The sequence below is a fragment of the Gopherus evgoodei genome, chromosome 9, assembly GCF_007399415.2.
Source record: "Gopherus evgoodei ecotype Sinaloan lineage chromosome 9, rGopEvg1_v1.p, whole genome shotgun sequence".
Classification (NCBI taxonomy): Eukaryota; Metazoa; Chordata; order Testudines; family Testudinidae; genus Gopherus; species Gopherus evgoodei.
Window position 1 is genome coordinate 95,859,047 of NC_044330.1, and position 15,286 is coordinate 95,874,332.

The window sequence follows — 15,286 nt, forward strand, 5'->3', positions numbered from 1 at the left end:
TTGATCATTCTAAAAATACCCCATAGATCAAGTGCATGTCCTCCTTCCCTCGGCTGAGATCTAGTGTTTGTTTAACAATGGGAATTTACTAGATTTGTATTTAAATAACGCCCTAATTAATGGTACTAAAAGCCCTATCGTCACAAGAATAACCCGCCAGGTGGAATCCCTCTTGCTTTTTAAAAAAATACAAATTGTATCTTTGCTCCTCTCCTCCTTAATTCCTTCTGTGCAGCTCATGGCCTGACCCCAAAGACCCTAAATAATTCTGCCTCCCCCAACCCTTCTTTTTCTAATGCTATTTATTTTCCATTCTTTTCTCCAACTCCTCCTTCTCTATGTTGGTCCCTTCAGCCCCTTCTCCCAATATTTGCTTTGCATTTTCTTTGATGCACCGTCTACAGACTCTTGTTTTCTTCCAGTGTGTCATGTGCTCCTCCACCTTCAAAACACAAGGGGCTGGATTCTCGGCTGGTGTAAATCAGCAATGGTTCTATTGATTTACTCCTGCTGAGGATCTGGTCCCATTGTGCATATGAAGTGTGGCCTTCCTGCTTTAACTTCCTCACTGGCCATCATCCCATTGCCATTTACAGGGCGAGGTGATTTTTGGATCCCACAGAAGGAGCTCAATTTCCCCTCCCATCACCAAATAGTTCCTGTTCCCACACTGAGCCCCCATCCTATTAATTCTGACCCCCTCTGCCCCTCCAGAGGTTATGCACTCTCCCAGGCCTAGGGGCACTGTAGTGAGGTTCCTTCTCTCCCTTCCAGGCTGGGGGCCAGCTCTAGGAACTCTTCACCCCCCCACCCCGCTCCTTCCCAGGCTAGGTACTGCTGAGGGAGGGAGGAGAAGCTGGGGTCCCCTAGTGCCTGTTGCCCCCAGGAGGGGATGGGGAAGGAGAACCACCCTGAGCCACTGGGCTCTTTAGCTCTTTTCTGAGACTGGCTTTAGGCTGCGGAGGCGAAAGGGAGTGGGACAGAGCTTTTTCCAATAGCAGCTCTGATTGGTTGCTCAGCCCCAAGAGGAAGGCAGTTGGGGTAAGCAGCCAATCTGAGGTGGGGTTCTCTCCCCAGGAAGGGCTTAAATTCATTAGAGGGCTGGAGAGTCTCTGTCCTCCTGAGTCTGGTCTCTGGCCCCTGCCAAAATCCTGTCATAGTGAAAACGTCATGAAAATGGGCCACATTGAGAACTTGCAGTAGATGTTACCACCAGCTGGATTGTGGGACAGCAGATGAAGAGAGATTTCCCGAGTTTACTGCCAAGAGCAGACTATTAAGCCTGCATATTATTTGCATTCTCACAACCTAAAGAGGATTGACTGTTTTTACTAGAGTGAATTCTTATGGCACAGCTAAACCTCTGAAAGTTTCTGCCAGCATCTACTTTCCTCCATGCACTTTGAATTCCTGGGCCACTAAATATCTGTATTAAATCCTCTTGGATTCCAATTTGCCCTGGGAAATTCAATCTATGTGAAGTGGTTTTCCCCCACCCCCAGCTACTTTGTAACCTACCAATTGAGGGGTAATTGGCTGTTTTGTAGAGGATCTAAAAAAAGGTTTAGACACACCCTTAATATCACATGTCTTAAAACTGGCATTCAGTTCATTGTTGTTTTAGTCCATTTTCCTCACCATTGTTAGCGTTTATGAAGTATAACTCATTATTAAAAAGACTCCAGAATCTCTCATTTTTGGGCCCACGTCCTTTTGATTTTGTTACCTACAATAAGTTGGGCCTTTTGGTAAGATAAATGTGAGTCTCAGACATGTAGATGTGGCAAGGATGTAGACCAGCAATGTTACTGCTGTTTCCATTTATAACTTGTATTGTGGTAAAATGCAAGAAGCCCCAGTTGGGCTGGAAGACCATTGTACTAGGCACTGTAATTATAGCAACAATACCTGGCTCCTACATAGTGCTTTTCATCCTTTGATCTCAAAGTGCTTGCGGTATCATTATCCCCATTTTACGGATGGGGAAACTGAGGCATGGGATGATGCAGCTCACCCAGCATCCAGCGGTGGAGATGGAAGTAGCACCCATGTCTTCTGAGTCCCAGTCCAGTGCTCTATCCACTAAGCTATTGTATAAAAGACAATCTGTGACCAAAAGAGTTTAAGGTCTAAACATAGGATGAGATGCAAGATGTGGAGCTAAACAGTTTGGGTGGAGAGGACCAGGTAACGGTGGAAGGATTGTATTTAGTACAGTAAACAGCAGTTCCAGCATGCCCATTGCCTAGCTATTTGAATAATTTTTGTTTTGTTTTTAAGCATGTGGAGTGACGGAGAGAGTCACAGTGTTGGTTTCATCCTGATACCAGAGTCTCTTGCATTTTGACTCTGCTTGCATGAGGAATGTCTGCTGTTTAGCGATAGTGGCTTGACATTTCCTGTTGCTGACCTCTTGCAACATCTCCATGGGCAGCAAGGCTTTCTGGATGTGTCTACTCTCCAAATGGTGAAGTCAGCGTTCTGCAGCATCCTCAAGGATCTTAAATGTATGTTTTCCAAACCACTCCCAAATTTCTCAGGGTCATGAAGCTTTGAAAAGGTCACATAAGGCCAACAATGCACTTGAGTCTCCCAGTGCAGTTGCTGGATAACGCTGCTGATTCCCATCCTAAAATAATAGATGTTCAGTGTGGAAGAATAAGACATCTGGGAGTGGGCTGCCTCATTCCAACTGTCTCCTAAAAGTTTCCTGATGGTGGTTTAAAAAGGAGGAATTGCTGTGTTGGGAAAAAGTTTTGACCGATTTCTAATAAGGTGGAAATCAATACAGTTATAGCTCTATTGAGGTCACTGAATCTATGCTGCTTTACAACAGCAAAGGATCTGTCTGTCCCATAATATTGGCTAAAATCCTGTCCACACTGAGGTCCTAACTGTATGTGCTGCAGTCCTTTATAATATGGTTCCGCCATACTTTTCCTGACTTATGTGGACAGGATATTTTTTCCTGCTAAATGTTTTGGAGAAAACATGCTGTAGATCATTATGCAGGAGGTTTGGCTAATCCGGTTGCAACTGGCACAATCTTAGTGTAGAAATGCTAGCATTGAAATCAATGGAAGTTAGGTGCCTCAATACTTTTGAGTATCTGGGCCTGAGTCTCATGACTGTAAAGAGGGGAATGAACTGATGGAGCTATTGCATCATACAACATAAAGAGGCATTAGTGTTCCTCGTTCCAGTGTTGTTAACTCGGGTTTGTTTTTCCACCTAGTTTGGAAGGGTAGCTTATGAATGTTTTTTGTCTCATTTTGCCCTTCCCCCTTCTTATCCCTTTGGCTTTTCACACAATTACAGACTGAGTCTGTGTGGCTGTATGAAAGGCATTTCCTCCTGTTACATTTAAAAAAAAAAAAAATCCTAGAATTCAGCACAGCAGCTGCTTTCCATTAGTGCTACATACACGCACGCTAGGAGGGCAGAGTGTGATGCTTCGGACACTGTTGGGTAGCAGAAATCCTTCAGAAACTCTGTCAGGAAAAGCCTCTGGAATGCAAACTGGAGGGGAAAAGAACTCAGTGGCTTTGGGCCCTGCTTTCTACTCAGGCAAACCTCCTCAAGAAAGTGATGAATAGGGCCTTTTCTACGAACTGTTCCTTGTTCTAGAGATCTCTGTAGGGCATGGAGTCAAGCACTGTCTCAGGCGTCAGGGAATTTTGACCCCTTGTTGATCCTCAGAGAGAATTTTTATTGATATTAATATCGTCCTGCTGCTTATCTAGCCTTTCTGGTGGCAATTAATACTGTATTATTTGTGATCCTTGGGAAAAGGCCTTTAACCTTTCTTAAGTTTCAGGATGAAAACTCTCTCTGCATGCAAATTAGTCTTTATTAAGATCCTATCACTACCATGCCTGTTATGCCTGCTTAGAGCAGCCAGGGGCCTATCTCCATTAGCGCTCTCACTAGCGATGGTAGCAACAGTGGCAAATTTTTAAGACCAGCCTAGTGGAGAAGAGGCTGTGGATCCTTTTCTGATATCCGGTAAGTCAGGGTCAGGTTTGGATCCCCTGACTTATACTAGCAGCTGCCTTCAGTAGGACTATTTGTGGAGTAAGATACTACTGAACTTGAGTAAGGGGATCAGAATCTGGCCCGCAAAGTGCAGTTTTGCTCTGCTCGTCATACAAAGAGCACGGTGAGGTTCCCCATTTGTAGTGTTTCAATAGCTTTCAGGTCTAATTTTCTCAGGGGATCTGAAAGTTGAGCAGTACTCTTGCTGGCTTCACTATGATCAACTCTAGAATCTTTTTCAGGGAGGCTGGACAGGGGAAACTGAGGGCAGAATTTGGCCCTGTCAGTGGAATTTAGTAAACAATTATGTTGATGGTGCGTGAGCAAGAACAGAACCATCTCGCTGCCCTGTGTTTACTCTGGTGGGCTAACTGGAGGTGCGTCCTGCAGGATGAATGACTCAAATTCAACCCTTAGAGACATATGGGGAGATAATGTTTGTGTATTGACATATATATTGGTAGTGGTCAACAGTCTAATCAATAGTCCCCGTCTATGCTGTATTCTGTTATGCTGTATTCTGTTAATTCAGAGAAGAAGATCCTAGAATTTAAATGAACTGTAAACACAGGATATTGCTGTGTTCATCTCTCTTTGAAATGTGTAGCCAATCAGCTGTGAATGGTGGAAAAACAGGCAATTGCCTTATGTTAATTCCTGTAGCTATGTCTTAGTGATGGACCTACTTCAAAGTTGACCTGATTGCCTATTATAAACCAAGGGACTTTGACTTGTCAAAGAAGGCCTGAAATTGTATAAAAGATCCTTGGGTCCTGATCCTGTCTTCTCAGATCTGCTTAAGCTTCACCAGAGGAAGTTTGAGTCGCAAGATTGAGGTCCCAGTTAAGCTGGAACACCCTGAATATGATGTTGGACTGTAACCTGTGCACTAAATTCTAAGAGAACTCTTTGCAACTACAAAGCTCACCATCTCTGCTATGAATCTGAACCTCAAGAATTAAACTCCAGTGTCTCATGACCCAGAGTACTGAAAATGTTGCTGCAAATGGCCATGCCTTTATTTGACCTGATATTTTTATCAGCAGAAATCAATATACATATTGCATTTTTGAAAAGCCCTTGCCTAATGGGTTAGTGCCATGGGAAAGCTCGCATGTTGCACATGGTTAGTACAGCTGATTGAAAGACTGGCGAGGATACATCCGCTGTATTGATACACCAGCCACTGCACTGTGTCTGTCAGCTCTCATTACACTTTAGAAGTGGTGAAGTTCCAAGGATTCAATCAATTAATGCCTCTCATGCCTTTCTGTTGATTGTCATTTTCTCTCTCTGCATTACCATGACAGACACCCATAGTCCAGGGCATATTATCCATAATCTTTGACGACTGTTCTTTCTGAAGTACGAGTAATTTACAACATAGCCAGTGGACTACAGCCCTGCTTGACTTAGGTTCTTAAATTCTGAGTCTGTTTAAAATATTTCAACAAATATTTTTCTGGTAGAGCTCATTGTTTTTTAATTTGAATATTTGTTCATTGAAAGCTTGGAAAAACTTTGTTATGCTTCCTCTCCCTCCCAAATCACTGTTTCATACTTAAGACAATAATAGCAATGTGATCTAGTGCTAGATGTAGATTCTTTGTGTGCCCTTAAATAAGTCACTTAACCTACATATGCCTCAGTTAGTCGAGCTGTAAAATTGGGTAAATGCAGGAGCTGATCTGACTGCAGATGCTGCCTGTCAGCTGAATCATCACTGTACATTTAAAAAATAATTACCAAATTGAAAAAAATGGTTACATTTAGAAGCATGACTGTCAAAATTTAACCAAGTTGTAGCAAGACTCTTGGTGAGCAGATGAGATTATAAAGTGATAATATAAATGTATAACAGATGAAAACTAAGCAGGAAAAGCTAGCCAGCGTGGAATCAACATTACACCAAATTCTGATCTCATTTGTAGTGGTGTAAATTACTCAGAATCTGGACCATCCTGTAAAAATGAGTAGAGATCTGGGGATCTGCAAATTTGTCAGTTTTAGTTCATTGAACACTTTCATGACATTTAATTTCAAATAGATTTCCCCCTACCTGAAAGAAAATCTAATGCAATAAACATTTACAATATATAAGGAGCAATGAAAAAAACAAGACAAAACTTTCTATTGATCACCACTTTAACCAGAATACATGGGAAAGATAGACATTATAGAAGAAAGACCATGACAAAACATTAGGAAAAAGAGAAGAGATGATCTGAAAGGTATAATGCCTCGCCATGATTGCAAAGAAAAAATCATAGCAGACAGATATGCCTTGCAGAAGAGAAGAATGAGGGGGGATTTGATAACTGCTTTCAACTACCTGAAAGGGGGTTCCAAAGAGGATGGATCTAGACTGTTCTCAGTGGTACCTGATGACAGAACAAGGAGTAATGGTCTCAAGTTGCAGTGGGGGAGGTTTAGGTTGGATATTAGGAAAAACTTTTTCACTAGGAGGGTAGTGAAGCACTGGAATGGGTTACCTAGGGAGGTGGTGGAATCTCCTTCCTTAGATGTTTTTAAGGTCAGCCTTGACAAAGCCCTGGCTGGGATGATTTAGGTGGGGGATTGGTCCTGCTTTGAGCAGGGGGTTGGACTAGATACCTCCTGACGTCCCTTCCAACCCTGATATTCTATGATTAGCTTTCAATTATTATTGTCTAACAGTTATTTGAAGATAGCCTCAAACCAGCTGTATTTTAAAAAGGTTTAATTCAATCAGTGTCTAATGCAGGGCTTTTCTATTCACTTCAGTGGGCTGGTCCTCTCACTATAGGTTCTCATACTTTTGGGGCTAAATTACATTAGTTTACCCATCTGTAGAGTTGATATAAAAATTATCCCCTCATGTGATGTTGAAAGTCTTAACTAATAAATATTGTTAAAACACTTTGAGTCAGAAAATGGCCAAATAAAGACCAGATTAAAGTCTATTGGAGCAGGTTTTGCATTTAAATTGATATTATTTATTAATGAAACCTTTTTGCTCCTTAAATTCTGGCATATTATATCATTTATCTTCCACAACAAAGGACAAGATTTTTTTTGATTGTAGAGCTGTCTTGCTAAAACTGTCATATTTCCGTTGTTCTTTTGTATCTGAAGGAGCACTGGAAAATACAAACTGGAGCCACTTAACTTTGTATGATCTTGAAAACTAGATTTAACTTTTGTTTTAGTCAAGGGGGGAAATGATGCTCTCCGCTGACGACTGATCAATAGACCTATTTGCGATAGGGTTTTGAAGCTTGTGGCCAATAGCTGATTGCACTAAATCCAAAATAGATTTGATCTAACAGATGAACTCAGCTTCTACATGTGTAGCATAGCCCAGGATACCGGTTCAATGCAAATACTTAATTCTTTTTTAATAATACTGACAGGGTAGCACAGTGACTGCTGTAGGGAGACACCATAGGACAGACAGGAGCGGTGCCAGGGTTTGTGGCGCCCTAGGCAGAATTCGGGGGATGGCATTTTGTGCGCTCCCCATGGGGTGCGCGGGAGCTTCCTGTTCTGCTCCCGTCGCACTGCCAAAGAAGGACCCTCCGCCGAAATGCCGCAGGCGACAGCGGTGGTCATAGAGCTGCTCAATTGCCTGCCGCTGTTTTCCGCGGCACATCGGCAGAAGGTCCTTCTTCGGCGGTGCGGGAGCAGAACCGGAAGCTCCCGCACGCCCCGTGGGGAGCACACAAAATGCCACCCCTGAATCCTGGCACCCTAGGCGACCGCCTAGAGTCGCCTAATGGAAGCGCCATCCCTGAGGACAGAACATGTGAATTCTCAGCAGCTCATCTCTCTTACTGAAGTTGTTTGGACTTAAATAAAAATTTTTTTAAAAATGCCAAATTGGTCCTTTTTGCATGATTTTGACAGGATTTTACAGTAGCATGGATGGAGCTGTGTCTGTTTAGTAAATAGCAATTGTAAAGATTCAGTATTCTGAGGCTGGGACATGCTACTCTTAGCTGAGCATATTTAATGGCTTCTTTCCTTTAATGTAAACTTTGATCCTGACTTCCTGAAAAGATGGCTGTGCTGTGGAGAAGCAATGCTGCTTTGTTAGTTTTGGGGCGGGGGGAGAGAAGAGGGTTGTTACTGAAAAATTAAGAAAAGACTTGTGGTTGGAGCTAGTGGAGTGCTGTGGGCAGCTTCATTTTTAGGACCCCTCCCTCAGGACCCAGCCAAGAAAAAGAACATTCTATCTTATCTCCCCTTCCCACCCCCTATCCCCTGTTTTTTATTCTTTTTTTCTTCATCCTCCTCCTATATTATAAGTAATAGGAAGTAAATGAGAATAAAGTGAGGTACCTTGATTGTTTTTGTAGTCAAACTCTTTTTTTCCACAGATCACTTGAAAATTGCAGAGGGTCTCGGCAGACCACTTAATGATCTTTCCAAAGGTTGTTTGTACCATTAGCTGACTATTGTAAAGTGCTTTGGATAAGAGCGCTTTATTAAAAAAAACTTAATAACCTTTCCTCGGCCCGCCTGAATGGAGTTCTCAGACCACAGTTTGAGAACTTCTGGCCTCGATGAAGGCTTGTATTTGCATTACGCTAACGTGAAAAATGTGTGAAAATAAAAAGTATAGATGATGCATGAAAAGGAAAATAAAAGTTAACTTCCTCTGAAAAAACATATTAAATTTGGAAAAAAAAAATATGTGTTCAGATAGCTTTTTTTTTTTTTACACTTTTTTTCTTTACAAAATCAACCTCATTGTTTTTGATGAAGTGAAACATTAAATTCATTTTATCTTCAAAAATATTTGTATCTATGTCCTCTCGGTAGAATTCACTTAATTTCTTACTGTAGTGGCTTTTAGCATTTTCGTCCATTCTTCTGTCAAAAAAAACGCAAAATAAATCAACAGTTTTCTTTAGAGATTCACCTCTACCCTGCAATTGCACTGTTATTGTGTCACAAATAACATTGATGGTCTTAACGATGATCTTCTCTTTCCCTTTTTTAAAATTGATTACATTGTCTCTAGTTTCATTGAAAAATAACTTCCTGCTTTTTTTACACTTCTCATCAGATATATCAGAGGAACCTATATTTTCTGTTAATGATAGTACCTGCCTCTGCTTTCACTGAGCTATAGTCATTTTGAACTTCCCTGACAAAACTGAGGCTAACAATTGTGCAGCATTCAAAAAACTTGTATCAACCTTTTGCAGCAATTTGCTGACAGTATTAATTCTTTGAAGTAAATGGTCCCACAAAAAAGTAAAAACAGCAACATCATACGTATCAAACTTTTCTGCTAATGATTATGCTTCAGTTTTCGCATGTGGTTTTTCAGAATTTGATGTAGCTATGTCTAATAAGGTTTTCTTTATATCATTATAGCTCATTTTCAAAGCCAAAACAGCATCTGCATGAACAGATCATCTGGTGTCACAAATTCTTTTGACTGTCAAATGTTTTTCATTTGCCTGCTTCAAGTGTGATTGTAGCATACTCCACCGATGCGTGGAAACCAAAAAAAGGTATACACATTTTGAACAAAGTAAAAAAAAAAAAAAAAAAAAGTGTAGCTCTCTCACAAGATTCAGCTGCAGCTTAATTTTAAGAAATGGCAGGAATATGGTATGACTAAGGCCTTGGCTACACTGGCGCTTTACAGCGCTGCAACTTTCTCGCTCAGGGGTGTGAAAAAACACCCCCCTGAGCGCAGCAAGTTATAGCGCTGTAAAGCGCCAGTGTAAACACTGCCCCAGTGCTGAGAGTGCGGCTCCCAGTGCTGTAAGCTAATCCCCATGGGGAGGTGGAGTACCTGCAGCAATGGGAGAGCTCCCCCCCAGCGTTGGCACCATGACCACACTCGCACTTCAAAGCACTGCCGTAGGAGTGCTCCCGCGGCAGCGCTGTCCAGCTGCAAGTGTAGCCATACCCTAAAGCAGAAGGGCTTGCATTGTTCAGTCTTGCCTGTAGACCTGAATATTTTCCTACCATATTTGCAGCGTTATCAAAACTCTGTCCATGAAAAAACTTCGTGTCCAAACCTAAATTTGCAGTGATTTCTAAAACAGTTGTCTCTAGACATGCAGAAGTGTGGGATTTTAGCGGGACAAAACAAAGAAACCGCTCTATAACTTCACCATTGCCAGTAACATATCTTAAAATTAATGTTAATTAGGCTACATGACTCACATCTGGTGTTGAATAGACTATTTGGAATAGTATTTGGCATCCTTTACTTCATCAGTGAATTGGTTTCTGAGCTGCTGTGCCATTATAGTGATGAATTCGTTGTAGGTTTGGTGTGTTAAAAAGTTGGTGTTCCCTGAGCCACAATACTGATAATTTTTCAAATGTTCTTTGAGAAAAGTGTCAAATTCACTAAGATATTCAAAACAGATTAAAAATTTATCTTTTTGATTTGACATTGAGGACTCATCATGTCATCTTAGAGCAGGGGTTGGTAAATGACGGCCCGCGGGCCGGATCTGGCCTCTCAGGACTTTGGATCCGGCCTGCGGGATTGCCCCCCATGGTGCTGTGGGCCCCATGCTGCTCTCAGAAGCAGCCGGCACCACTTCCCTGCAGCCCCCGGGCAGGGGGGCAGAGGATTCCATGCGTTGCCTATGTCTCCAGGCACTGCCTCATGCAGCCTCCCTTGGTCGGGAACAGGGAACCGCAGCCAATGGGAGCTTCGGGGGAGGTATCTGGAGGCACAGCAAGGGCAGCACACATGGAGCCCTCCGTCCCCTCTCCCCCAGGGGCCACAGAACTTCCTAGAGCAGGGCGGGGCCAGGGCCTGGGCAGGCATGCAGGGAGCCTGCCTTGGCCCTGGTGCCTGCCGCTGCCACTCCGGAGCTGCTTTAGCTAAGCGGTGCTGGGCCGGAGCCCGAACCCAGCCTGCACCCCACCCCCCAACTCCTTGCCCTAAGCCCCCTGCCTGCACCTTGCACCCCTCCTGAACCCCAACTGCCTGCCCTGAGCCCCCTTGTACACCTGCACCCCAGCCCCCTGCCCTGAGCTCCCTGCTGCACCCTGCCCCCCCAACTCCCTGTCCTAAGCCCCCTGCCTGCACCTCGCACCCCTGCTGCACCCCAACTCCCTGCCCGGAGTTCACTTGTACACTTGCACCCCTCCTGCACCCCAACCCCCTGCCCTGAGCCCCCTCATCTGCCCCGCACCCCTCCTCTGCCCCAATCCCTTGCCTTGAGCCCCTACTGCACACCGCACGCCCTCCCACACCCCGCCCTCTGTCCGGCACCCCAACCCCCTTCCCCGGCCCTGTATACAATCTTCCTACCCAGATGTGGCCCTCGGCCCAAAAAGTTTGCCCACCCCTGTCTTAGATACAGTTCCAAAGAAGACAGCAGTTTGATCAAGGCAACAACACGTCTCGGCACTTTCCTCCAATAAGAACACTCCTTTTCAAACTGAGCTGATAAGTCAGAATCAATTCATCCAGATGATTTACACTGTTGAATGAACTACACATAGCATTAATATAAAGTTTTAGAAGTTTCGTGATCAGCAATATGTCTTGCAAAGTTTCTCCAATTAGAGTGCCCATTGACAAATGTTTATTTTCCTTTACTATGGTCAGGGAATAATTTGCAAACAATAACAGTAGACTGCCTTAGTGGTTTCCGAAAAAATCAACCAAATTCTCATTTCTGTCATGCCGTTTTTCTTCATCCTCAGAAAATGGGACTCACGAAGACCTCTAAATTGCCTTAGTCCTGCAACCTCATACTCTTTTCTCAACTTTTCCATATTACCTATGTTTTTCGGTTTATTTACTAAGAAATATTCTATCGTATCAAATTAAACAGATTTTGACCATAATGCAATGTCTTCAGGGTAGGTTTCTTCCCTTACTTTGACAAAATTACCAGTATTTTGTAGTTCTGTTGTCACTTTTGGGTCCACTTGTTCAACTTTTGCAGTTGTGGTAGTATCCCCACAACTTGGCAAGTGATCAGATAATTCAGATGTTTCCTCATCCATACTTTTTGATGAATGTCAACTATTCAGTACTTCAAGCTTTTTAAAATAGGATGACAAACTGTCTTTTTGCTTAGCTTCGTCTTCTTGCCTTGCCTTCATTTTTTGCGTTTTTGACTGCCAGACTCATAGTATCGCTTCATTATTGCTAAAAACAAACAAACAAACAACTGATCTTGATTTTAGGCAAAATCTAAAAGAGCAGGGGCGTAGCCATAGGTGGGCCTGGATGGGCTGTGGACCACTCAATTAGGTTTAACGCAGTTAATCCCACATTTTTATCAGACTCTGTAAAAATGGGATTTTGAACCATTACATACTTGTGGCAAATCACAGGCATTGTTGCAAAGTGCGGGGGAGGGTGCTTTTGTTCAGTTGGATAATTGATCAAGCAGACAGACTTTGACTGGCAAATGACAGTTTCCTTATGCTGGCAAACGACAGTTGTTGTTATGCTATTGCTGAGACAGCAAAAAAACGGCAAAGCAAAATTCTTTGCTAGACTACTTCAAAAAAACCCACATTTAGATCACAGTTCTTGGAAAAAATTTGCAGAATGCAGAAAGCCTGGACTGCTTTGTGACTTGCAACGCTTATTAAATTCAGTCATTCGTCAGATTTGTCCTGCATTTGGGGCCCCCTGTCGTTGGGGACCCCGTGCCACCACATGGTTTGTTTCATGGTAAATCCACCACGGGTGGAGTGCAAAATACCTGTGCAAGTCCTTTTTGGTGACTAGTGTCTGGGAACATTCAGCAATGTTCAGTTTCCTTGCTGGGTAGAATGAATCTGTCTCTCTCACATTCTTGAGTGCATTGACTAAAAATTAACACACTGTTTTTATCTTTTATTTCAGTGACTACATCATGGCTACAGGGCCAACAGATGTCATACAACCACCAGAGGCCAGGGAGACAACTGAGGAATGTGCAGGTAAACAGCTGCTCTTCACATGTGTCGTTAATTTGGCAAGCTGTTGGAAAGCAGGATTCGTTTCTTTAAAAGGGAGCCATGACTGAACTGTTCTTTGGAGTCTCGTGAGGTTTTGTAATGGAAAGAGAGCCATGCCTTGTATGCAGGGGAATCTTGTTGGGGAAACCAATGTGAAGTCCTGGAGAGTCAGAAATTTGTGCAGGATATTTATCTGAAATTCTAATGTTGGATGCCTAGAAAACAGGGCTGTAGTCTACAGAACTGGCTGCTGTGCGTACTTTGCCTGGGTCTTATCTTAGAATCCAGTCCTGAGTGTATGTTGCAGTGGTAACTCCTGTGTAGGGAAGAGATGATGGACCATGTCACCGCTGTAGCACTTCCTCATGGTTGATGAGCATCTGTGTTTGCTACAGATGTCCACCCATTTGCTTATCCTTCAGTCTGGTGGCCTGGATTGGCACTCTGTCACCCCCACGAATGAGAGCGACAGTCTAGGGAGAAAAGAAAACGTCTTGTCCAGTCAGAAGATCTGTCTGTCTTCAAAACAAAAAGCTTTTTGCCACTATTGAAGCTGTTCCTCAGTATCAGCAGCAATAGGATGGGCTGAGGTAGCTCAGGAACAGTTGTAATATCATCTATTGATGGAGCGTTTGGTTCAGTACTTCACAGATGATAATGAACATCTTGCTTATCATGTGTAAATGCATCTATACTCATCAGTATAGCCCAAACCCTGTGCTGCTGAGTGCTCTGAGAGACCTGTATGCACATAGGCCATTCCCTGCTAGCTGTCAGAGTAAGGAGTGGCAATGTAGCACTGTGAAGGCTGCAGATAGGTGCAGCTAAGCACAGCAGTTATGCTGGGAGTCTAGAGAGCCTGGAAATGGGACTACATAAAGAAGCAAATTTTAGAATAGTAGAAGTCTGTTAATTGAACTATGAATGGGTGGTGGGAGTAGGATAAAGGAATGAGGGTGGAGAATAAGGATGGATGCTTAACCAATAACATACTTTTTAGTATATAAATCTAGTTTGTGCAAACCATCGCACGTTCCTCATAGTACACAGTGTGCAAGCTAGTGAACTTTATCATCTGTGTGACACCTACTGCATGGAAGGACTAAGTTCCTTCCAGTTAGTTTTGGTCATAAATACACATCTCATGAGAGAAAGCCTGGACCCGGTGAAGCCCGTGAGAATTTTGTTATTGATTGCAGTGAGGTCAGGATTTGGCCTAGCATCTACAGCTGAATTGAGCCTACATATATATTTGGGTCTGAAAAAACGTAAGATTTTTTTTGTTTCTAACTTAATCCAGCTCTAGAAAGGTTCGGAGTTGCTGTAGCTAATATTGAATTGTTTAATGAGACTGGCACTGAACAGAGCTATCCCAGTCCTTTGGTTTTTCAAAAGACCCTTCCTTCCTTAGCTCTTACAAAGTGTAGCATTACATCAAATCCTCCTCTTTATAGCTTTAATTGGGGTGGATTTCAAAAACCTTGGAGACCAAGATTCCCAGTGTTTATGCTCCAGTCAATTGGATTACTGTACAGATTTTGGATTTTTTCCTATAGGTAGCAGAGCGTTTTCAGTATGTGCTGTTCCCTGTTGATGGCTGTGATCACAGAGAGAAGCCAGACAAGCTTGACTCTCTGACCACCTTCAGTCACAATCTTAGCATTGCCTACTCTTGCAAGTCTGGCAATATTTGGTATTTTTAATCAAGTCTCAGCTCCTGGAGTCATGGTATTTCATGAGACTCTTGGCTTAATATTTTTAATATGAAGTTTCTAACCCTCATGGCTGGAGAGAAAAGCTTGCAAATATGACCTTAGTGCACTTTAAAGGCCCCAAACCCAGAAGGCAAATAAAAAGCACCTAAAATTTATTATGATTGGTTTACATTTCATGATTTTTTTAAGCCAGTCTCAAGATTTTGGGGTGCCTGACTCATGATTTTTTAAACATTTGAGATTGGTGATACTGATAGTTTCAGGTGTTACCCCTACCCCTTTATCTTCCTAGCAATTTTTGTCATTTTACAATCACGTTTTCTTATTCTGAAAAATATTTTTCTTTCCCCTGTTGCTGTGTAAAAGAATCACACAAACAACAAGGGGACACTGTTTAACAAACTGACCAGAGAGGGAAAAATAATGAAACTGGCTACATGCAAAGTGCTGTGAAATGCACAAAGTAAACAAACTTGAAAAAAACAGAAAAAAATGTTTGTTTTCTTGTCTTTCAGTTACAGTAGTTACTTGTAATTATAACAGCCCATACATTTTCAGATAGCAATGTGATTTTTTTAAAGTTGACAATAGCCCTTTAAATTTAATCT

At 42.6% G+C, this 15,286-nt stretch overlaps 1 protein-coding gene across 11 annotated transcripts in view; it reads left to right on the top strand.

Annotated features, from left to right (window-relative positions):
* The window catches only part of KIAA1210 (KIAA1210 ortholog), an 87,764-nt gene that overhangs the window by 35,069 nt on the left and 37,409 nt on the right, over positions 1-15,286 (top strand). For 9 of the 11 annotated variants that reach the window (XM_030575574.1, XM_030575561.1, XM_030575562.1 and 6 more), the window contains one exon: positions 12,869-12,945. In XM_030575574.1, coding sequence (XP_030431434.1) covers positions 12,879-12,945 — 67 coding nt within the window. In that variant the 5' untranslated portion in view covers positions 12,869-12,878. Of the gene's footprint in view, positions 1-2,327; positions 2,508-9,399; positions 9,540-12,868; positions 12,946-15,286 lie in introns of those variants that run through there. The other 2 variants (XM_030575565.1, XM_030575566.1) reach the window with 2 other exon arrangements.